General features: G+C 40.9%; 1 protein-coding gene and 1 non-coding gene across 2 annotated transcripts in view; both read left to right on the top strand.

The window, feature by feature from the left end:
- Positions 1-26301, top strand: part of LOC126253699 (dedicator of cytokinesis protein 1) — a 443179-nt gene that overhangs the window by 385986 nt on the left and 30892 nt on the right. The window contains exons 32-33 of the mRNA XM_049955225.1: positions 2859-3093; positions 21948-22092. Of these exons, the coding sequence (XP_049811182.1) occupies positions 2859-3093; positions 21948-22092 (380 nt within the window). The remainder of the gene's footprint in view (positions 1-2858; positions 3094-21947; positions 22093-26301) is intronic.
- Positions 9573-9647, top strand: Trnat-ugu (transfer RNA threonine (anticodon UGU)). The gene has a single exon. It is a non-coding gene; the product is annotated as a tRNA-Thr (tRNA).

Below are 26301 nucleotides of genomic sequence, written 5' to 3'. Positions count from 1 at the left end.
ATTTCACACTGTCATATATCAGCATTACACTAATTTGTTTGGTTTTAACTGAAAAATCACACTTAAGTTACTGAAGATGCAGTTGAAAGAGGCAAGACATCAGAGCTCCAACTGAAGATATGCTAGTTGGCAGGTGAACATTGAATCCTCATGCAATGAAGTGATGCTGGAGGGAAAATAGTTAACTTGAGGGGTGTGAATAAAAATTTGAAATTATTGTCAGAAGGAGAGTACTTCTTTAAAGTCAGTACCGCCATTAGACTGTTTTTTTATTTGCAGTGTTATATTTACACGATCATGATTTCAGCTTAAAATGCCATTATCAAGTGTTTTAATGTTATATAGTGTCTAAGATGGCATACTGTCGTATTTAAAATACGCTGTTAGTCACATTGTCTAAGGGTCAGTATTTTACCAGAAATATTTTGGTGTACATGGCCACTCCTCCATTCCGCAAAGAGCTCCTTGAAAAATATCCAGCTATTCTGTAACACAGAATCCATTTCAAACTTTCCTTCCTTTCCAGTATTGGAATTCATGCACACATTTTTATTCTTCAGTTTAATATTCTTTTTCAGATCTAGTAATGTGGGATTTGCATTTAATTATTCTTCTGATCTTTGCCATATAGCTTCCTGTGAGAAGCTAAGCTGTGAACTAACCATGCTAGGGGCTTCAAAGGACTGTGCTAGAAAGCTTCTACAAAGTTTACCACCTGCCGATGGTATTTGATATTACTCAAAAATTCTTGAGGAAATGTTGAATGCACTGCACACTCTGAATATGAGTATGGAACTTTCAGAGGAATCATTGTAAAGGAAGATGAGTTGAAGCTCATTAAATGTTATTTTAAAAGATTTGCTTTTATAGTTGAAATTTTCATATTCCCATCCCTAGTGTCATTGCTCAGTTTGTCCTGGGTGTACCACAGGAGGAGGAATGCACAACCAGGTTTCTGCATGGAATTTAATACTACACTTCTTAACACTGTTAAACAAAGATTGTGTCTTTTGTAATTCTGTCTGAAATCAATGGTGAACAGTGAAAATGTTTTGTGAATCAAAGAATATTATGTAACTGCGTGATCAGCAGGTTGATGGCCACACAAAGGCCCAGGGATGTTACCTTGGTGTTAGAACTGGAACAGGGTCCATTCAGTCATGTTACCAGTTGACAAACTACTTGAATGAAAAGTAATGACTCCGAGGGTGGAAAGCCGACAATGGTCAGGAGAGTGGGCACTGACCCCGCGCCCCTCTACATCACATCAGAATTACGTCATACGGCAGAAGATGACACAGCAGCTGGTAGGCATCGTGTAGGCCCAGAGAGTGATCGTGGAGTTAAGTTTGTATTCAATCCAAGAAATTCTGCATAGCCTGTTTTGAAAAATTGTGTATATTAACTACTGCTTTTTAGCTATTTAATCGTCAAAGATATTTCAATAACCTAATTATTCATACTTCCAACCAATAACTATTTTCACAAAATTATTATGAAGGTGGTAACAGTCTGCATAAAAACTATTAGGTGATTATTTTGGTATAAAATGTAAGCTGTCAATTATTCAGAAATACGCATTTTCAATAATTTGTCATCAGTTGTGGAAAGCTTACCTACAGTTTAAGAAAAATGTGAAGTTTTTCTCAGCAGCAAACTCTTCCAGCTCAGTGAAACTAAGCAGTGTATGTATTACTAATGATGTCACATAATGTGAGTGTTATTCAAAATTAGATTTCAGCTCATTGTCAGTCCAGTAACATGACCTGATTATGTAAGCATGGTAAGTTCTTTTCAGTTGACAGTGGATGGTTACAATAGCATAAGAATTATTTTATGTACTTTACTGTGCAAGTATTTGTTTTGACAATTATTGTTTAACTTTATATATGAAAACTGTATTAAATTCCTCTGATTTGTTTCAAAGCCTGACTTTGTGGAATAAACAAAGTACCTAACCTAATCAAATCTTGCAGGCTGTAGATGATTTTATTATTTCTGTTTAGTAGTTTCCATAATGATTGTTCCATCAGCTTATCATAGTTCCTGTAAGCAGAATCTTTGTACATGATTAGCAAGCATGCTATATCTACATATAAGAATGTGACTGTTCATAAATAATTTCTTACTCTATGCAGTGCGCTTCACTGTTTGTGTAAGCCAGTTCTTATAAAATTTTGCTTGAGATTACTAATGAAAATAATAATTTACAATAATCCAGTTAATGTGCTGTTGTCAGTCTTAATCAATGAAAAGAGAAGGCTGTGCTTAATTAGTATAATTTTCCTGTCACATTCTAGAACCCTTTATTGTAACTTCAGCTAATGTGTTACAGATGTCATGAATTTGTCATTACACTATAAATCATTACAGATAATTTATTTAATGGTATTATGTACTGATTCTTCACCTTGTATAAAAGGGGTAGCCTTAATTATGTAGTGGACTATCATCGATGTAGAAGAAATTGTGTTCACAAATTAATTACTTGCCCATATTCATATTTAAACACATGTGACAAAATTAAGGATAAATGTGTTGTTGTGCATAACATTTCTTTGAATAAAATAGTCAAGTACTCTAGATGGTGGAAAAATTACAGATTTACGTGAGATATAGAATATATTCATCAACTTAGCAATTTAGTAGCAAGTTACTAATTGTTGAACGAGGTATACACTGAAAATATTTAAGTGGCACATTACCGTTATGTGCTTCTTCCTAGACTTATGGCTTATTCTTGAGCAAAATTAAGTGAAATATGGTTATTAAATGAATAAAAATATATTTTATGTAAAAAGAAGAAGTTTCAGAATGAACAATAATTATAAAGTTGCAACCCAATTTTGTTTACACAGATCGACAAGCATGCATCAACCAGCTAGTAAGACGCCTGTAACATCTCCCACAATTGGTGGTCCAATATTTGCCAAAGCTTCAGGTGGGACTTTGAAAAGCAAAAAAGATAAAGGGAAAGATAAACGTCGGACTAGTAATAAAGCAGAGAAGCGTGAATCAGCAAGTCAATGGTACACATCGGAACTGGATACTGTTAGTAACAGGACTACACCAGTTTTTGAATTGCATCAGGAGGTAATTCAGTCATATGTAAGCATTTTTTATCTACTTTACCTCACAGAGGGAAGATGTTGGCATATAACATTCATATGTGTGCCTTTTCTTCTGTGTTGGTGTGCTGGAATCTCTGCAGTATTGTCCCTTTTTATGCTTTTTTTCCTGTTTGGTCGGTATATGATGTATTTGTGCTGAAAGCATTCATTCATTTTAGTCTACCCATATTATAACTAATCTTCCTGCAATTGTTGTTCTGTGTGTGAAGTAACTTAAATACGTTGCTTTATTCATTGTTCCAGCTAACACACATTATCACAGTGTATGGTTTACCTTCATTACATGTCTTCAGTGTGTTGGTTGCTTCTTGTCCATGAATAACAGTTTTGTGGTTTTCAACATAAATTACATAAAATACCCATAGAAATTAATCCATTCTTGACAAGCAACTTTTACTTTGAATAAATGCTTGGTGGAATTCTTACAATGTTAGATTTGTCCATTTTGAGCATCAGTGACTTACTGCATCATCAGTGTAAGTTATCACACAGAATGATCAGATGATAAAGCAAGTGTACTTATCAAAATTCCTAGGCGTATACGTAGACAGTAGGCTGAACTGGGAACATCACGTTCTACAAACACAAAAATGGCTGACGTCGGCAACATTTGCTTTACGAATTTTGTCACGCTTCAATGACATTACCATCTCAAAGTCAGCTTACTTTGGCTATTTTCATTCAGTCATGTGTTATGGCATCATCTTCTGGGGCAATACACCTGCCTCAAAGAAAATCCTCACAGCACAAAAAAGAGCAATAAGAATCATTTGTGGTGTACCCCCATGAACCTCATGTCGAAATCTTTTTAAATGACTTGAAATACTGACAGCAACATCTTAGTACATATATTCACTGATGTGCTTCATAATAAATAACCCCACTCTGTATGAAACGAATTGCCTACATCATGAACATAACACCAGAAGAAAAGAGGATTTCCACTGTAAGTTAAAGAACTTGACACTTATTCAGAAAGGGGTAAAGTACGCTGGAACAAAAATTTTCAATTCCCTACCCAACAGCATCAAAAGTATAAGGAGTAGTACATCAGTATTTAAACGTAGCTTGAAAAATTATTTACTTGAGACCTCACTTTACTCACTAGAGGAATTCTTTCAGAGAAATAAGTAAAACCCAGATTGGAAAGATGTTTTTAAATTTTTTGACACTGTTTACTGTTAAACTAATGTAATAATGCCCTAATGTAAAAATTCCTGTTTTTCTCATTTCCATTTTTGGGTCACTTTTAAACCCAAAGTGGGAAGTCTTGATTACTGTTCAAGGTTAAAATAAATGCAATAATGCCCTAAATATGAAACTGCTATCTTCACATTTATGTTGATTAGTTTTTAAGCTAATAAGTATGACTTTTGTGCACTGTTATTAATACTATAACAATGTCTTTATTCAATGTATTTTATTATGTATATTGACACGTTCCACATCTGAGTGACTTGCTCACATGTACAGATCTATGGAACAAGTATATAAATAAATAAATAAAGGAGATTGGATTTCAGTAGGACATTAGGTACTGCTGAATTATGTCATGGTGACTTCGTAAAGCATGGAACTTCTGTATGCTACCAGGGATTATGCCAGTATCTGTGACTGAAGAACAATGGTAGTGATGCTGATTCCGTTAGATGGTGGGTGACTAAATTGCTTTGTTTGTTACCTTTCAGCATCAGACACCCATTTCCATGCACCACTAACGATGTAGCCACTGTCAAGCTCAAAGTTCTTGTTACATAATCTGATCTCAAAAGCTTCTCTGATTACAGAATCCCAATAGTTTGATGCACAGGATAATATTTCAGTTTTATCAAACATAATTGTATGTTTGTTCATGAGGCTGTGTTTGACAATAGCAGATTTGTCGAAATTGCAATATTTAATGTGCAGTCAGTGCTCTGTGCAGTGTTCTAAAATTGTTCATGTTGATTGACCAATGTAACTGTCACCACATTCACAAGCTATTTTATAAATTTTAGAAACACTGAGAGAAAAGCTGTCTTTTAGTGTGTGCAGGGCTCTTAAATTCTCTTGTGTCCTTGGAAAACTGGCTGAATACTGTGCCTGCCCAGGACTATGCCTATTCCCCCTCCCTCTGAAGAAAGGAAGGAGTGTTGTGGGCTGAACATCTTCTGATTGTTGATAACTGAGTCAAAAAAGACAAAATGTAGTCACAAATTTTTGTGCTGTAGTAGGGGGGGGGGGGGGGGGGGGTGTAGTGTCATGAAGAACATACCAAAAATCCTGCCCATTAAGGTGTGAGTGTTTTTCATGAATATCTCATAAACTGCAGCTTCCAGCAAAAATTTATCCCAGTATAAAATTAAACTACGTTAAATTTTCTCCAAAAAAAAGTCCTGCTTATTTTTTCTTGAGGACTAAAGTCCACGTCACGTATGAAGGAGGCCCAATTTTCAGCTGTTCTGCGCATTCCCCTCCATTAACCGCTAGCAGCCAATAACAGTCATACTCTCTCCAAGAGGACAGCCATGACCTACAGCTAGACTGCAAGAATCCCTCACCTGCATGTGTGCTTTTACATTACATTAATACTTGTTCCATAGATCCTGAGTATGACATTTTGTAACGATTTGGAACATGTCTTTTAACATAAGATTTCTTTATGTGATATAATTAAGTAATTAATATTTTGTTTTGCAATCACCACTTCATATCTAAAAATTCATCTATTGAGTTAAAGGAGTTGTCATTCAGAAATGCTTTTAATGTATTTTTAAGTGCTGGTTGGCTATCTGTCAGATTTTAATGCAGTTTTGTAAATGACCAAAGGCTTTTGTGGCAGTATGATTCATCCCTTCATGTGAAAATCAGATTTAGCCCAGAATAGTGAAGATAATCCTTTCTTTTGGTGTTGTAGCTACATACTTCTCTATTGTTTTTGAGCTGGGGTGGGTTATTAATAACAAAATTCATAAGTGAATATATGTATTGTGGAGGTACTGTGAAGACCCTTAGTTCCTTAAATAAATGTCTGCAAGATGATCTTGGGTGGGCTCTAGCTATTGTTTTAATTACACACTTTTGTGCAATGAATACTTTTTCTCTGAATGATTAATTACACTAAAATATGATGCCATATAAAAGTAGTGAATGAAAGTAAGCATAGTAGGCTAATTTACTCACAAGTTTATCACCAAAATTTGCAATAATGCTAATAGCAGTTGCTGCACTTTGTGACAACCAAATTATTCATCCAATTTTGGTTGCTATTTTCTTGTAGCAATAAAGCCGTGAACGTGTATCTATGTGTTCTATGTGTTAGTGTGATTTCCTAATATATATGTCAAGTTATGGCAAGAAATGTGAAGTGCTTCACAAGCAAGTGAGAGGGATTATTTACCACATATATAACTTTTTCAAATGTGAATTTGAAAGCAGAACTACTACTGTGTTTATTTGAAGACACAACAACAGACTGCAGAATCCTGTGGTGTAAGCAAGAGAACTGTAGAGAGGATTGTAAACAAAAGTGTCAGAGCTATAGAAACCTCCAGAAACATTGGTTGCATGTAGCCTGGAAACCACCAGAATCACAAGAAACCTGTAACACAAATTGATGATTTTGACAACAATATTTTAAAATGGTCCATGTCTGAAAATAAATAAATGACAAATATCCAACATCACAAAAACTTGTTACAATTAAGCATGAGAAAATTGGCTCTGAAAGTAGTGCTATGTCAGTGCAAAGAATTTTAGAAGGCATTGGCTTCAAATATGTTGAGAAGAGAGAGAGATTAATTGAAAGAAGTGAGATAGATTAATTGAAAGAAGTGAGATAGATAATTGAAAGAAGTGAGATAGATGCAGAACAAACCACATACCTTATAAAGATGCACAATAAAGAGGAGCAGGTAGTTCCAACTGTGTATTACCATGATGAAACATGGGTGAATCAGAATCATACCAGAAATACCTGCTGGAAAAAGAGTGATGGTACTGGTGGTTCGAAAGTTCCCATTACGAAAGGTTCTCGGACAATTATTCTGCATGCTCGCTCTTCTTCTGGTTTTGTTCCTGAGAGCAAACTTGTATTTTATTAGTTTGTGACTCCCATTTAGAAATGGATACTATCAATTTCAAGGAGTGGCCCACTGAACAGTTCTTGCTTCAAAGGTAGTCATGTGATGTATCGTGCCAGTTATCATTCAGACATTACAGAGAAAACACCAAGTACAAACACCAGGAAAGTGGATATTGGCTTAAAAATAAAAATATTCCATTCAGTATAAACCAGACTCATGCCAAACTCCTTCAGCTCATTTATTCATACAAGTTATGTGACAGAACATACAATCTTCACTTCTTGCACGTGAATGTGGTCACACAGTTTTGCATGTATTCACACATTTCTGTCAGTATAGCCCGATGGAATTAATTTGGGCACGGGTTAAAGGCTATGTGGTAGGGGAGAGGTGGCGAGGGGAGGGCGTGGAGTTCTAGGTAATGGACATTTGGATAGCAGTTACGATAGTATTATGATGTAGGCTTTTGTTTGAAGACTTGTGGTTTAAAAAATAAGTTTGTCAACATAGTAATTACATACATAGTATGTGAGAACTTCCTAGCATTTATTGATTAGGAATTTGTATCCTATGAAATAAGTAGATTACTGCATTCAGTGAACTGCCCAAGGAGAAGTTAAGTGTATATACTCTGATAACTTGCAAGAATGCAGCTGGACAAATCCTTCAAGAACTCTGATATTTTGACAAGTAAGCCTGTGCCATTTTCAAAATACAAATTGGAAAATGCCTTATAATGACAGTGGGGTTGCCTGTCAAGATAATGGTGGTTATCAGTAACCATTCCCTCGAGTTTTTCACAGAAAATTGTTTGCTTGTTCAATGGATCATAAATGCGGTCTCTCATTGCAAGTTAGCTACACCCATAATGCCCATTGACAGTGAAAAATATGACAACATACTGACCAATTACTTGATAGTATTTTTCATTACTTTTTGCTACCAGTAATTCTCTTTTATGCACAGTGATTTGCACTTTACAGTCAAACACACATACATACGTGCATTATATACTTTTTTTAAAAAAATTCTGTGGAGTTAAAGCAGTTGCCATGCAAATGTACTCATTTCAGTTTGTGTTTGATGTTAATCTGTGCATAAATCTGTGCACACTGTTCTACACTTTTGGAGTCAAAATTGATTCTTAGCCATTCTGTACAGCAGCTCTGGTGGTATTATGGGAAAGGCAATTTCCTCCAACAGGAGTGTTGCTTGTTTATCACTTTACAGGCAGGCTGGACCTCCCTACCATTTCCTGTCTAGTTCTCTCATTTAGGGAGACAAAATTATTTAACAGAGCTTGTGTTTATATAGTAGAGTTATTTTCAGTTTATTGAGAAAAAAAGCCCCTGTAAACAATGACTGAGAAGTGCCTAATTTGTGAGTGTAGTGCTGCAGGGAATTGTAGTCAGTTGGTTGTCAATTAATGAATGACCAAAACTTACCACACTTGTCCCATCATTAACTGCATTACTGATAGACAGCAGAAATAGACATTACTGATAGATAGCATAAATCTCACTTGTAGACTGGGCTTAACTGACTGGAGTCCCTTGCCACACATCCACAATGTATCTTGCAAGGTGTGTTAATATGTCTGGTGGAACAGGATTGATCATGTTCAAATTTAGAACAGTAATTTGCTGTAATACAATGTGTGACTTATGTCGAAATATTTGAAGTTCCATAACAGCGAGGTGACATACTTCTGTTGCAAAGGAAGCCAGTTTAAGATCTCGGCCTCTTCAGATCTCGGGAGAGCAGACGCCGATGTGACTCGTTTTATGTCCCTCGTGCTACAAAAAGTACTCCAGCTATTAATAGTGGAGACAATAAAGTCAACATTGTCAAATGCATGTTGCCAACACGTTACACTTAGGTGGGCTCTGCAGCTTGATACAGCTGACAGCTCCAGCTGTGGAGATTTTCTTATGTAACAAATCACTTGACAACAGCAAATAAGTGCTCACTAAATAAATTGAAAATAACGCCACTATATGAACATGAGCTGAGTGAAGTAATTTTGTCTACTCACATGAGAGAACCGGACAGGAACTGTTGGGGACTTATAGTCTCTCTATAAACTGAAAATCAAGCAGTACTCGTGGCAGGGGAAAGTGCATTTCCTGGTATAACACTGGAACTGCCACACAGGGTGAGTAGGGCTCAACTGCCCTCTGGCAGTGTAGGACATTGTGCAGGAATTTACATAGATTCTATCTGTATTCATATTATTAATAACATGATAATTAAATAGACACCCTAGCTGCAAACAGGCGTTGATGTACTTCATTGGGGACATGTTGAAAATGTGTGCCCCGACCGGGACTCGAACCCGGGATCTCCTGCTTACATGGCAGACGCTTTATCCATCTGTGCCCGCAGTGGCTCAGATGGATAGAGCGTCTGCCATGTAAGCAGGAGATCCCGGGTTCGAGTCCCGGTTGGGGCACACATTTTCAACATGTCCCCAATGAAGTACATCAATGCCTGTTTGCAGCTAGGGTGTCTATTTAATTATCATTTCATTTCTAGCAAAGCTGCATGGTCATCCACGGTAAATGTTCTTTCGGGAACAGGTACTATCGTCATATATATTATTAATAACACATATCTACATTCCAGCAATATGAAAAGGATACATTGCTAATCACCACATAGAGGAAGCATTGAACTGCAGACAGACACAATGAAAAGACTGCTGAATGTTTAGCTTTGAGACAAAAAAGTGCTTCAAAAGCAGAAAACTCGCGCACAGCCATTTTGTGTGTGTGTGTGTGAAAAGACTGCTAAATGTTTAGCTTTGAGACAAAAAAGTGCTTCAAAAGCAGAAAACTCGCACACAGCCATTTTGTGTGTGTGTGTGTGTGTGTCTTCTGCTTCTGAAGAAGACTTTTTTGTGCGAAGTCTAAGAGTTTAGCAGTCTTTTGGTTGTGCCCGTGTGTGACTCAGCACTTCCTCTATGTGATGAGTAACAATATTTCCTTTTCATATTGTTGTTATTCCATCCTGGGATTTCCATTCTTTGATATCTGTATTCCATGTAGTGTTAATCACTAAACTTATTGTGTCTAGAAGTAGTTCAATTGATTTTATTGTGCATTTGGGCATTAGCTTACAGTTTGTAACAACAAATTGGCTGTACCAGTATTTACTCTTGTAGGCCTAATAACTGATTTAACTTTGTGCTCTTATCTTTAACCTTTATTTGAAACTACTTTTTCTGTTAAACGGTTGTTATGTTATCTAGCTGACATTGTATCTGTTACTGTATTTATAGTATGTCTTACTTTAACTATGTACAGTTTGGCATTGAATTGCCCTTGTATTTATTGTAAGTTTAAATTGAAACCTGTACAATTTGACACGTTCAATATCCTTGTGATTGACTCACTAACTGGATCTATGGAACAAGAAATAAATAAATAAATAAATAAATAAATAAATGCATTCTGCAGAAAATAAAAACCACCAGCATGTGCGCATACTGCATCACCTGTGATTCATAAGGTGAGCAGTGGAGGGGTTGGTATGACTTTGTGAACTAGCCTGTAATTGCTTTTTGTGATATACTCCGGTAGAGAGAATGGATAATTGATCGCACACTCTTCATTTGCAGACCTATGAAGGAGGGAAGTGCACGACCACAATCTGGGGATCTGCCTTCCCTCAAACTTCTAACCTAACGCCCCCCCCCCCCCTCCCTTCCACCCTGTTACACCCCCAGAACAAAATTTATACCTTAATACAGTTCTGCTGCATTTAGATGTCGTATACATATCTAATATTTGTTACTAACCCACTTTATTTAACAATAAACATTAATTTTATACCATTAAAACACTATTTTTTATAAACTGCAATTTTTTGTCCCCTGCATTCTAGTAACTATTATTCCTAAGAGACAGAATGAACAGGACTTTTCGTGGTAAATTTACTGTAGTTCTATTATGTACTGGGAAACATTTTCTCCAGCAGCTGCAGTTTGTTAGAAATTCAAGAAAAGCCTAAAACTGTACCCTTTACTTTAACCCCCCCCTCCACACACACACACACACACACACACACAATCCACTGGTCAGGATTTGTGGTATGTTGTCGATGACACTCCCTCATTCCAGTGTGCTGTAATTTAAATTTGTGACTACGCAAATTTTTTACCCTGATTTTTCTTTGTTTACTGGACTAGGTGTATAGCTGTATTTCTGGTTTTGACCATGTCATTAGAGGCGGGGTGAAATGATATGAGTAATATGCTTGATTCCATTCTGGATGCAAAACTGTTGGACAGCAACAGATGCAAATTGTGGTGTATTATCAGCGACAAGAAATTTTTAGATAAAAAAACAGTGGTCAGGGCCTTAGCGGTATTCTCCACCGTGATCTGTCACATTTTGATGATTTACAGGCAACCACAGGCCCCCACGGAATGGACATACAATATCTGCACGCACCTGATCCCACGACTGGGTAGGTGCGGACAATGGATGGCAGTCTTGGGGCAGTGCTAGTTGCTGGGTCTGATTAGCTTGGCAGTGCTGAGCCATGTACACAAGATTCTTGTTGACTATTTGCAGATTCTTCACTTTGGAAATGCCCCTACGGCATTGATGCAAGAATCACAATATTGGGAATGCATAACCTCTGGAATCATCTCTCAACATTGATGATCGCCTTAGTTCAGTAGTAGCCACCTTTGAAAAGATGAAGGTCATGGCATCATGTAAGGAAACAATGAAGTTCTGCAAATGCTGGCAGAGGAAGGGCCTCCAATCAGCTGGTTTGTATGAACTGACAAAGATGTCTCCAGAGTGACTCCTGCTGCAACGTCTCTGGAAGCAATGGGAACGTCTTCCACCAACTGTTCCAATTCAGTGTAAAAGTAAACAGTCTCTTAATGGTGTACTCCTAAGTGTTCATCCGAATTTGTATTTCCATATTTGCACAGTATTTTGACAATGACAAAGTATGATAAATTAGACATTCTCTTGTTTATGAAATTCATCATCAGGGCCCAAAACTAGTGATGATGACTGTTGTGACAGTGCCACGACATTCAAAAGTGCCACTACGTTAGTACGCGAACACGGCGATAGAGGCGCTCCGCAGCTCGGCCGAGCGCGGGAGCGCCACCTGGCTATGAACAGCGCCGGCCGCATGTCACGGCACGGCAGTGGAATGACAGATGCGGAGTCAGTAGTATGTAACCCACTAGTGTTTCTACTTGTGCATATCCACGCAAATTATTAGTGCTTAAAGGTTAGAACAATGACAGCACATCTGCATCCTATAAGAAAAGAGCCCAGAGTTGTAATCTCTGAGATGTCTGCTCATGCCACATTGACATATGGACAACGACTAATGATTTGTGACAAGACGAAATTGGTTGCCATACAGGAAATTGTGAAGCTTCTGGATACCATAGATAATTGTGAATGTCCTTTTCTATCAGGGAATAAATTTCATGTTCCATGGTGAGGGTCTCAGATAAGAATATCATAGGCTGTTCCAAACCATTCAGGTACTTACGCGATAGAAAAGTTCTGACCCCATGTAGCGTTGTGTTCGTGGCCAACACTAGAGATAAATGAGACTAATACAAGGCAAGGTAATAATCAGCTTAGAGTTGTTGCTTCAGCTTACGAAATGCTTAGCAACAGCTTGTGGACCATTGGTAAAGGACCCCTCACTTCTCCACAATCAAGTCAACAAATGTGGTGTTGGGAGATAAATCAGGCATAATACGTAACCCTGCAGATAAAAATCTGCAGATCCTTTACTTTATTTGATGCAGGAAAATGAGAAATGGGTGCCACATCCTCTGATGTCAGTTTAAAGCCATCGTGGCTAAGGATGTACTGTGTATAACTAATGTAAAGATGAAAAATGAGCATTTTGTCAAGTAGCACTTAAATGCTGCTTGCAAAAGCATGGAAAATATCCACTTGGAAATTCAATATATGACCCTTCTGACTCTATCCTGTGACCACTATATCATCCAAGTAATTGGTGCATTATGGAATACTGTCAATAGCATGTTCTGTAAATTTCTGAAATATTGCTGGAGCACTAACAATGCTGTAAGATAACATGTTGTATTGATAGATGCCATGAAAAGTATTTAATACTAGAATGGCTTTGGAAACCTCATCCAAAGGAAGCTGAAAATAATCTTCCGAAAGAGCAAACTTGGAGAAAAGATGACCCTTGCTGACTTTGAAAGTAAGTCATCAGGATGGAGAAGGGGCACTGAGTCCACAGTCAACTGAGCATCTACCATTTTTTTGAAGTACCCACTAAAATGAATGCACCACCTGGTTTCTGAATATGTCTAAAAATGATGCCCATCTGCTATAAGGAATTGAAGATAACACTTTTCACTCCTCTGAGCGATGCTAATGCATTTCTACTTAAACCTCATTCCAAAAGGCTAAAAGTATTGGGTGGGCTTGGGAAAATTTTGGTACTATTGACTCTTTTAATGTAATGTAAGCAAAAAAATTAGAAAGCAGTCTCAGGCCTGTAGAAAGGAAGGGTACATATTGGGACACAAATACGACACTTTTGCAAACGAAATGGTATTCTAAATTTCCTGAACTGAGAGTTGGTGAGAAAACCCAAAGGCTGAATAAGTATCTGGGCCAAAAATATTTTCCATCGAGGTTTCTGGTACTATAAAGAAAGGAATTGTTTTGGTTACTTGCTTATACATTAATTCCAGAACTATATGGTCTAGTAACAGTAAGTTCACAGCTTAACTGCCAAAGATTTTAAGAGTGGAGAATGCATTCGGAGATACAAAGTCTGATTAATAATTGAGACCGAGGCCCCTATATCAGAAAGGACTAAAATGTGAATACCACGAACTGTTGCTGACAGCATAAGATGGTGTTGTACTATCCTAACATCTGTAATATTGTTTATTTCCATCAGTGCACTGGATTGCTGATAGTATGGCTGGCTTTGAAAAACATCTGCTATGTGACCCTGGTGAAAACACTGCTGACATACATCAATATAATGTAGGCAAGTACATCTAGCCTGTGAAGAAAAACAGTCAAGATAACTGGGCGGTATGCAAAAATTTCGCCAAAGTCAGGTGGAGAAACTGTTATGGAACTGGGATTCATTTCAGTCTAGTCAAATGGGAGCCCCTCCACTGACACCTGGACTGCACAACGTTACTGCAGTTTCAGTATCAGCCAGACTAGGTCGTGCAGCATTTGCCAATTGAGTTGACAGTACTGATATCACAAAGCCATGGAAATGGTAACCTGAGCTGCTTGAGAAATCTCAAAAGCTCTAACAGTATGCAAAACTTCAGCTAAAGCAGGATCTGACTGCTGTAAAGCTTAAAGTGAGCCTGATGTATCTGCGCCAGTGGAATAGAAAGGCAGAAAACACAAGTTCAAAAACAATCTATCGGACTCATTAAAACGAAACAATAATACAATATCCAAAAGAACAACCGACTCGATCCAAGTGCGGATCGACACGATAACAAAGAATAATAATAATAAAAAAGACCCATCTCTTCACAGGGAACAAACACAAACAGTTCTGCAACATCAAGAGGTTCATCAACTATACCAAGAGACCGGCCAGCTCTGGCCACGGCTGCCAGGTCAGCAGCTCGGTATCCTTCTGAGCGGTGCTTCTAACTGCCTTTTTCCAGTGGTGCGCCACCTTATAAAGCTGGAACTATTTGTGAACACATGCCTGGTGTAGCTAAGTAGTTCCTAGGCTAGCTGCAACCTCTGGCGAAGCTTTTCTGCAGGCTCCGTGAATGGGTAGTGGTCCCTGGCGGTTGTTGGAGGAGACCTGGTGGTGTGTTGTGGCCACCAGTAAGTCTTTCTTTTGACAATACGTATGACGTAGGTTTTCCTGGTGAATATACACCCTGTGATGCAAGCATCCCGTGGCGGTTGGACATAAAGTGTGTTGCCGATGTAGTAAGCGTTACAATATCCGAATTACCGGGCCACAGCAGACCCTCCACCCCCATGGGGGGGGGAGTGGAAGGCTCATGTCAATGTCAGGCACTGGGGCTGTGGGCGAAAGGAGACCGGGGGGGCGGGGGGGGGGGGGGCAGTCGCAGGTGCAGGATCCACCTCCATGGACGTAGGGCTGTCTGCTGGAGGGGCCACACGGGTTGTGAACTGTGGGGGCGGTGGGCGGTCGGGCGGGGAGAGGAGCACCGTCAGCCACGAGGGCCGGCAGCCCTGGAGACGGCAGAGGAGACGGTGGTGGACCACGCCGCGAGTGAAGCTGGTCGGTACGCTTGCGGCACACTGTGGCACTGTCGAGGGTGACTGCCGCCGTAGCACGGCCGATGAGCGGTGAGACCGTGGCAGGGACCCACTGGGGACGATGCCGGCTAAACACCGGCACCCAGACCGGATCCTGTAGAGAATAACGGGGCCGTGTCGAATGCGGAGGAGCTGGCCGAGGAGAAGACGGAAACAGTGAGAGACGAGGGGGACCGTTGAGAATGGCCGTGAAGTTTTACAGCTGGGGATGATCCTTCCTGAGCAGTGGATTGGCAGGAGGAAAGAAAGATGGTAAGGGCATCATCCAGGGAGTGTTGGGGATACAATTTCAACATCTGGACTTTTGACTGTCCGGAAAAACTGTTTGGCTAATCCGTTAGATGAAGGACGAAAGGAAGCAGTATGAATCAACCGGATGCCCTGGGAGGTGCAGAAGGAGGTAAATTCAGAAGATTTAAACTGAGGGCCGTTGCCGGTCACAAACGTCTCCGGAAGCCCCTCAGTGGCAAATATGCAGGAAAGAGTTTGGACGGTACGGGCGGAGGTCACGGAGGACGTGCGACAGACGTAAGGAAACCCACTGCCAGCGTCCACAAGGGTAAACCAGGAGGAGTTGAGGAATGGGCCCGTGAAATCTAAGTGCAAACGGGACCTAGGAGAAGTAGCAGGAGGCCACGGGAACAGGCGGCGAGGAGACGCCGACTGGTGCTGTTGACGAGAGGGACACGAGGCGACCGTGCGGGCGATGGCAGCGTCCGTCCCCCTCCAGTAGACATGCTGGCAGGCAAGCCATTTCGTCAGGACGATCCCCCAATGACCAGTGTGCTGGAGCTCCGAGACCCACAGGCGGAGGGAGGGCGGCAGCACCACCTGCCAGCGATCGTGATCACCCTAGATGAGGAGGACCCCATCTCTGACAGACAGGTGGTCCTGGCGGCGGTGCCAGTACCCCCGGGCCTCCGCCTGCAGCAGCCGGTGACGGCCTGACGGCCACCCGTGCTGAACGTGGTGCATCGGCACCTGGAGCGTCGGGTCCTCTGCCGTGTGACTAGCTTGGCATCCAGTGGCAAATCGACGACTCCCGCAGCAGCGGCGACATCCGGGTGGGAACTGGCAACCGGGCAGCATCGAACTCAGGGTCAGCACCCACTGGGAGACGAGAGAGAAGATCCGCATTCGCATCGAGAGCTGTGGCCCGAAAACAGATGTCGTAGGAATATTCCGCGAGGAATAATGCCCGGCACTGGAGGCGGCGAGCGGTCCTCTTGGGGATGGCGGCTGTAGTGCTAAACAACGAGACTGGAAGCTTGTGATCCTTGTATAAGGTGAAGCGATGGCCGTAGATGAAATTGTAGAATTTCTTAAACCCAAAGATGATGGCCGAGGCCTCCTTCTCAATTTGGCTGTAGTTACACTGAGCCGGGGATAGCGTTTTGGAGGTGAAGGCCACCAGGCACTCGACTCTGTCAATGATGTTTGACAAGACGGCCCCCACACCGTAGTCTGATGCATCGGCAGGCAAGATGAGAGGCTTGTTGAGGTCATAAGGGACAAGGCAAGCCGGCATCAGGAGAGAAGGCTCCAGACGGTGGAAAGCTCTATCACAAGCTGGCAACCATTCCCAGGGAACATTCTTACAGAGGAGGGAGTGATGGGTTTTCACCAGAGCTGCGGCATGTGGGATGAAACAGCGGTAGTAATTGAGATGACCCAGGACTGACTTGAGCTGGAAGATGTCCTTCGGGGGCGGCAAGGACCGAAACCCGGGCTGTGACATCGTGAGTGAGGTACTGGACCCGAGCCGAGAACCACCTCTGTAGTCAGATGACGTCGTTGCTGTAGCTGTTCCGAGAAGAATGGAACGGTCGAAGTGGCGGTGAACCTAGCTGGCGGTGGGAATCCCCATCGGTGATGGTCTCGGAGGAGACCGTATCCACTTGAAAAGGGATAGGAGAGCTGTTCAACCGTACAGCCAGAGTGATCACTGCCATCGTGTGTGGAAAAACCGACTGTACGGAGGAAATCTCATCCGACACAGAGTTGGAGGCGTCGACAGCTGTGTGGTCCATGGCCATCAGTGGAGATGACCGACAAACCTCGGCTCTGTGACCCTACTTTCCGTAGGTCAAACTGGTCACCCTCCAGAAGTGGCAATCTTGCCTCTGATATGTGACAAAGCATTGACTACATGAGGGCAACTGTTGTTGCTGATGCTGCTGCAGCTGCCAATTGCACAGGTGAGGATCAGCACCCTGGTCCTGGAGGGCAGGTGTGGCCTCAGGAGGGGCCCCCGGCACCGCTGCAGCAGCTGCAGTGATGGGAACCGGTAATGCGAGGTGCGGGCTGTGAAGACCTGCACCGGGGACTGCAGCGTGGAAGCAGAGCGAAAGGACTGCTCGTGAGTGCGGATAATGGATAATCGGGTGTCTAAAGAGGGATCTTTCAGCTTCAGAAGATCAGTCCATAATGTATCATCAGGGGCATGGACAAGAATCACATCAAGAATGAGTGCCGAACCATAAGATTGCTTGCAGTGGGGGTTGCCACAGAAAAAATGACAGTCATGGGAGAGACCTTGCAGTATAGCATCCATTACCTGTGTGACTGTGTGGGAAGCATCTGACAACAGAAAAACTTGTGATGTGCCACCACCACGTGGACCTGAGAGTCAAAATAGTCCAATAGGCTAGAGGCCAGTGCCCCATAGGAGAGAGCATGAGGTTCCGTATTGTGATGCAACTGTTGCAGAAGGTGATGAAGTTCTGGGCTCACATAGGTGAGGAAAAATGTGTGATGCCGAACGTTACCAGTGACATCATAAGCAATAAAGTGTTGCTCCAAATGAGCCACGTAGTTGCCCCGAGGTACAGTGGATTTGTCGAACGTCGGAAACACAGGGGGCGCGGCACGGAGCCCCGGAAGTGGGGAAGTCGGGTGGGACCCCTGCCTTGGCACCTCAACAGGAGGGGTGCACATCACCTGTAAACACTGAATAACCTCGACATACTGGAGCGTCAGTCAAATGCCATTAGCGCTCAAAATGTGGCCGAGGTAGGTCACCTGATGAACAAAAAATGACATCCACAAGTCTGAAAACAATTTATTGTACTCACCAAAATGAAATAATAATACAATATCTAAAAGAACAACCGACTCGATCCCAACTGCGGATCGATTACAAAATAACAAAGAATAATAATAAGACCCATCTCTTCACGGGAGTGAACACAAAAAGTTGTACAACGTCAGGAGGTTCATTGACTATACCAAGAGATCAGCCAGCTAGAAGAGGTATCTGCTTGTGGCTGCTGGGGTGGCATCTCTGTATCCTTTGAAGCGGTGCATCAAACTGCCTTTTGTCAGCAGTGCACTGTCTTATAAAGCCTGTTGGTAGACGTATATGCTGGAACTATTTGTGATAATGTGCCTGGCATAGCAAAGTAGTTCCTAGCCTAGCTTCAATCTCTGATGAAGCTGTTCTGCAGGCTCCGCAAATGGGTAGCGATCACTGGCATTCGTCGGTGGAGATCGGATGGTGTGTTGTGTTGTGGCTGCGGGTAAGTCTTTCTTTTGACAACACAGATGACGTAGGTTTTCCTGGAGGGATGCGGGCATCCCACGATGATTGGACGTAAAGTGGAATGCCAGTGCAGTGGGCGCTACTATGATGATGTCCAAAGTGTGCAGCCACTGCAAAGCCCTTCACTGTCCACTGCTTATCTAATTACCACATCACGTATTAATGATTTTGCGTATGATAGTCCATAAGAACAATTGCCTCGGGCATGGATGTGTGTGATGTCCTTAGGTTAGTTAGGTTTAAGTAGTTCTAAGTTCTAGGGGACTGATGACCTAAGATGTTAAGTCCCATAGTGCTCAGAGCCATTTGAGCCATTTGAACAAGAACAATGTAAACCTGCGTTTTTTACCAAGGCATTGTAGGTTTGCTATCTGTGATGCATAACTGAGCAACTTTGTCCTACAGTGTTGAAGCGGTTCTAAATGAGCAGTCACCAAATGCATTTTTGTAGCAAAATGTTAACTCGGGAGAGAGTGAATAATGGTGAGTGTCAGACTTGATGGGTCAGACAGTGGGACCAATTTTTGCACGAGACGATAGAGCTGTGGGTTTGTTGATAATAGAAAGACTCACTGTTGCGCAGGGCACTTAAGGTCACTCGCCTGGATATGAAGCGCTAAACGCTTTTGATACACTTGCCAGTGCTGTTGAGCTTCACTGATTGGCTAGAAAGCTGGGAGTGTCGGAAGTAATTGTAGATGTGTCAGATATGTCAGCTATTGCATGAGCTTGTGCTGCTGTTTGAACTGTTGTTTCCAGAGCTAGCATACAATACGCTTAGCTTTTCACTCTTATTATCTCATCCGTGATGTTTTGGCAGTAATCTCTGTCTTGCATATTATACTGTCTTCCACTTTTAAGCTCTCGAGTATTCAAATCTTGTTCGGTGCGGTCCCCAACAATCAGTCTTAGCAGATAGAGGCACAACTAGCCCAGAAGTGAAGTCCATATTTAAAATGGAAAATGCACAACCCTTATGCAAGTTTTCTCAGTGTGCCAACATGCATTACACAGTAAAATATGTTAGCCTAACTATTAAAGCAAAAACACACATGGCATAACCAACATTCTTAAAACAGAATCAATTTAACAACTATACCATTGTATTTTAGTTTGTTATTTGTGCTGTCAATTATATAACTTGCATAAGGGTTGCACTTTCTCCATTTCACATATGGACTTTCACCTTGGATAATTGTGCCCCTGCCTACTGTGATTGAGCAAAACTCTTATTATAACAATGAAAACAATCAATTTGTGATAAAATTATTTAATTGGACAGATAAAAAATCTACTCACCAAGCGGTGGCAGAACACACACATAAAAAGACTGTTGTGATTGGCAAGCTTTCGGAGCCAGTGGCTCCTTCTTCAAGCAGAATGGTTGAAGTGGAAGGAAGAAGGGTGAAGGAAAAGGACTGGAGAGGTCTAGGAAAAGGGGTAGATTTCGGGAAAGTCACCCAGAACCGCAGGTCAAGGGAGACATACCATACGTGATGAGAAGGAAAGACATTGTTGGGGACTGCATCGGATGAGATTTGAAAACCTGTGAGCTCAAAGATGGAAGACACGGTAATATGTAAGACAGAGATTACTACTAAAACATTGTGCATGAGTTAAGAAGAGTGAAAAGCTAAGTGCATGATATCCCTGCCACTGATGATGTATGGAATGTATCATGCTATAAAAATAACTGTTTGTATTGTGATGTAGCTTTGTATGGCCCAGATGACTGACTTCACTTAACTGCTAGACAGGCATAATGAAATAAAGTATTTCAAAATAAAAGCACAAACTACACAGAAAAAATACTTTCATCAACTACCTGTGTATCATTATGTGCATAAAGGATAGAAAATGAAGCACAAATCATAAGACAGGGGATTTACTGTCATTTGGTTTACCACGTTTGTCTTGGCAAATGCATTATAATTGAAGGTGACTTTTGTTTGACGTTGCGGATATTCTGTATAAAGTACTTTGTGTACATAATTTGTGCTGCACCATATTTCAGCAAATTCCTGAAGCACACAAAAGTACATCTGTATCTGAGTTTTCCTTACTGCCCCAAGAATAAGCTACACTCTTATCTAAAGCTATGCTCATGACTCATTTTGATTTTCTTTATCCACATCCTTTATACTTACCTCACTGTAGCAACGTAATACCATGCATAAACTGTAATTTTAAGTTAATTTCAGTTTCATACAGTATGGCTTACCATTCAGCCTTGTTGAAACTCCAGCAGTTTGTCTTGTGGAATGTTTGCTGTAGGTGATGCATAGTGGTGCATTATGCTATGTTTATGGCCAGCAGGATGATATGTTCAGCATTGAGTGTTCTTTTCATGTATGCCTAATGTAATCCTTCAGAAAGTGCTACCCAACCCATCCACATATTTTTACAATAGTTAGTGTAAATATTAGTGTATTTGTGATTAGTTCTGTTTAGCAATAAATAACAAACACCCAGCAATTTCCATTATTGTTATGTATTTAGTTTGTCTTTGACATAAATCGTGTCACTTTCAGTGTTTTACAAACAAGTTTAAGACATTGTGAAATTCCTCTAATTATGCTTAAGATAGCATTGTAGGCTGTACTTTTTATGGTAACAAATGCTTCTCATATTTTGACCATTAGACTGAACATTAACTCAGTTTCAATAACCTCCATTGTGTTGTCTGTAATCGCCTGTGAGTGTTTTGTAACAAATAAATATAAGTGTGTAAAGTTAATAAATTCTCTCTCTAACCGCTCCCCTCAACCAACAATCTAAATGCTTTTGTGTGCCTGTGTGATTTATTCTCTTATGTAATCAACTTTGTTGACCTCATGTAGTTCACATCATTCTGTGTTGTGCTTTTACTCACGATGTGTAAAATATGCATTCTTTGTTCAAGCTCACACCAAAACGTCCTTTACGGTCAGAGGTAGAAAGAGAAAGAAGATTAAGCCGACCATCTAGTGGTCAGTTTGTACCAGGAAAATTTGGTACAAGCTACAAATTTAATAGCTCTGGAACTAGTAGCAATCGTGATTCAGTGGGTATGTTAAAATATATATTGTTATTATTAGTATTTATCTCTTCTTACTCTGCCCATTCTTCGATCTGTCTCATGATTGTAGCTGTTATTAATTATTTCCTCATTGTTGTTTCCTTCAGACTTTTTCATAGTGATTTGATTTCTGGCTACTCATGTACATTACAGCCAACGTATTTGTAAATCACTGTTGGGTTTTTGGATAGACATCAGTTACATAAAAAGCTCATGCTGAATTTTGAGTTTTTGGAGCTCAAGATGCCTGCCTCAAATAACGTATGAGAAGAAAGCAGAAGATAAAAGTATTGGGTGCTCTGACAAACAGAGGCCATGAGTGACTTTGAAGGTTGTATCACTTGTAAATTAAGTTGCTGTGATTGTTAAACAGAAAATTTCTATCTGTTGAAACACAGATAAAGATACTTCTGCTTGCTCTTATTTTTTGGTACTCAACCTTCATTTGCAGTTGAATCCAAAATGGATTATTCTTGTTCACCTACATTTACATCTTTCTGTACATGACATCAGAATTCATTTTCTCACAGCTCTGTGAAACATTCTTCAACGTCTAGAATAGTTCCTTTACACTGCGGTAATGTGTTTGTTGGAATGAAACATTATAACAGATTCATACTGTATTCGAGATGCAGACTCAGTTTATGTCTCTCAGCTTTCACATGGTTTAGTTTTAATGTTCAAATAGCTCTGAGCACTATGGGACTCAACTGCTGAGGTCATTAGTCCCCTAGAACTTAGAACTAGTTAAACCTAACTAACCTAAGGACATCACACACATCCATGCCCGAGGCAGGATTCGAACCTGCGACCGTAGCGGTCTCGCGGTTCCAGACTGCAGCGCCAGAACCGCGCGGCCACTTCGGCCGGCTAGTTTTAATGTTGTTGTTGTTGTTGTTGTGGTCTTCAGTCCTGAGACTGGTTTGATGCAGCTCTCCATGCTACTCTATCCTGTGCAAGCTTCTTCATCTCCCAGTACTTACTGCAACCTACATCCTTCTGAATCTGCTTAGTGTATTCATCTCTTGGTCTCCCTCTACGATTTTTACCCTCCACACTGCCCTCCAATGCTAAATTTGTGATTCCTTGATGCCTCAAAACATGTCCTACCAACCGATCCCTTCTTCTAGTCAAGTTGTGCCACAAACTTCTCTTCTCCCCAATCCTATTCAATACCTCCTCATTAGTTATGTGATCTACCCACCTTATCTTCAGCATTCTTCTGTAGCACCACATTTCGAAAGCTTCTATTCTCTTCTTGTCCAAACTCGTTATCGTCCATGTTTCACTTCCATACATGGCTACACTCCGTACAAATACTTTCAGAAACGACTTCCTGACACTTAAATCTATACTCGATGTTAACAAATTTCTCTTCTTCAGAAACGATTTCCTTGCCATTGCCAGTCTAAATTTTATATCCTCTCTACTTCGACCATCATCAGTTATTTTACTCCCTAAATAGCAAAACTCCTTTACTACTTTAAGTGTCTCATTTCCTAATCTAATCCCCTCAGCATCACCCGATTTAATTTGACTACATTCCATTATCCTCGTTTTGCTTTTGTTGATGTTCATCTTATATCCTCCTTTCAAGACACTGTCCATTCCGTTCAACTGCTCTTCCAAGTCCTTTGCTGTCTCTGACAGAATTACAATGTCATCGGCGAACCTCAAAGTTTTTACTTCTTCTCCATGAATTTTAATACGTACTCCAAACTTTTCTTTTGTTTCCTTTACTGCTTGCTCAATATACAGATTGAATAGCATCGGGGAGAGGCTACAACCCTGTCTCACTCCCTTCCCAACCACTGCTTCCCTTTCATGCCCCTCGACTCTTATAACTGCCATCTGGCTTCTGTACAAATTGTAAATAGCCTTTCGCTCCCTGTATTTTACCCCTGCCACCTTCAGAATTTGAAAGAGAGTATTCCAGTTAATGTTGTCAAAAGCTTTCTCTAAGTCTACAAATGCTAGAAACGTAGGTTTGCCTTTTCTTAATCTTTCTTCTAAGATAAGTCGTAAGGTTAGTATTGCCTCACGTGTTCCAACATTTCTACGGAATCCAAACTGATCTTCCCCGAGGTCCGCTTCTACTAGTTTTTCCATTCGTCTGTAAAGAATTCGCGTTAGTATTTTGCAGCTGTGACTTATTAAACTGATAGTTCGGTAATTTTCACATCTGTCAACACCTGCTTTCTTTGGGATTGGAATTATTATATTCTTCTTGAAGTCTGTGGGTATTTCGCCTGTCTCATACATCTTGCTCACCAGATGGTAGTTTTGTCATGACTGGCTCTCCCAAGGCCATCAGTAGTTCTAATGGAATGTTGTCTACTCCCGGGGCCTTGTTTCGACTCAGGTCTTTCAGTGCTCTGTCAAACTCTTCACACAGTATCTTATCTCCCATTTCATCTTCATCTACCTCCTCTTCCATTTCCATAATATTGTCCTCAAGTACATCGCCCTTGTATAAACCCTCGATATACTCCTTCCACCTTACTGCCTTCCCTTCTTTGCTTAGAACTGGGTTGCCATCTGAGCTCTTGATATTCATACAAGTGGTTCTCTTCTCTCCAAAGGTCACTTTAATTTTCCTGTAGGCAGTATCTATCTTACCCCTAGTGAGACAAGCCTCTACATCCTTACATTTGTCCTCTAGCCATCCCTGCTTAGCCATTTTGCACTTCCTGTCGATCTCATTTTTGAGACGTTTGTATTCCTTTTTGCCTGCTTCATTTACTGCATTTTTATATTTTCTCCTTTCATCAATTAAATTCAATACTTCTTCTGTTACCCAAGGATTTCTATTAGCCCTCGTCTTTTTACCTACTTGATCCTCTGCTGCCTTCACTACTTCATCCCTCAAAGCTACCCATTCTTCTTCTACTGTATTTCTTTCCCCCATTCCTGTCAATTGTTCCCTTATGCTCTCCCTGAAACTCTCTACAACCTCTGGTTCTTTCAGTTTATCCAGGTCCCATTTCCTTAAATTCCCACCTTTCTGCAGTTTCTTCAGTTTCAATCTGCAGTTCATAACCAATAGATTGTGGTCAGAATCCACATCTGCCCCTGGAAATGTCTTACAATTTAAAACCTGGTTCCTAAATCTCTGTCTTACCATTATATAATCTATCTGATACCTTTTAGTATCTCCAGGATTCTTCCAGGTATACAACCTTCTTTTATGATTCTTGAACCAAGTGTTAGCTATGATTAAGTTATGCTCTGTGCAAAATTCTACAAGGCGGCTTCCTCTTTCATTTCTTCCCCCCAATCCATATTCACCTACTATGTTTCCTTCTCTCCCTTTTCCTACTGACGAATTCCAGTCACCCCTGACTATTAAATTTTCGTCTCCCTTCACTACCTGAATAATTTCTTTTATCTCGTCATACATTTCATCAATTTCTTCATCATCTGCAGAGCTAGTTGGCATATAAACTTGTACTACTGTAGTAGGCATGGGCTTTGTGTCTATCTTGGCCACAATAATGCGTTCACTATGCTGTTTGTAGTAGCTTACCCGCACGCCTATTTTTTATTCATTATTAAACCTACTCCTGCATTACCTCTATTTGAATTTGTATTTATAACCCTGTATTCACCTGACCAAAAGTCTTGTTCCTCCTGCCACCGAACTTCACTAATTCCCACTATATCTAACTTTAACCTATCCATTTCCCTTTTTAAATTTTCTAACCTACCTGCCCGATTAAGGGATCTGACATTCCACGCTCCGATCCGTAGAATGCCAGTTTTCTTTCTCCTGATAACGACGTCCTCTTGAGTAGTCCCCGCCCGGAGATCCGAATGGGGGACTATTTTACCTCCGGAATATTTTACCCAAGAGGACGCCATCATCATTTAATCATATAGTAAAGCTGCATGTCCTCGGGAAAAATTACGGCTGTAGTTTCCCCCTGCTTTCGGCCGTTCGCAGTACCAGCACAGCAAGGCCGTTTTGGTTAATGTTACAGGGCCAGATCAGTCAATCATCCAGACTGTTGCCCCTGCAACTACTGAAAAGGCTGCTGCCCCTCTTCAGGAACCACATGTTTGTTTGGCCTCTCAACAGATACCCCTCCGTTGTGGTTGCACCTACGGTACGGCCATCTGTATCGCTGAGGCACGCAAGCCTCCCCACCAACGGCAAGGTCCATGGTTCATGGGGGGGTTTTAATGTTAGAAAATATCA

The sequence above is a fragment of the Schistocerca nitens genome, chromosome 4, assembly GCF_023898315.1.
Source record: "Schistocerca nitens isolate TAMUIC-IGC-003100 chromosome 4, iqSchNite1.1, whole genome shotgun sequence".
Taxonomy (NCBI): domain Eukaryota; kingdom Metazoa; phylum Arthropoda; class Insecta; order Orthoptera; family Acrididae; genus Schistocerca; species Schistocerca nitens.
This window is presented reverse-complemented; position numbering and strand designations above follow the sequence as displayed.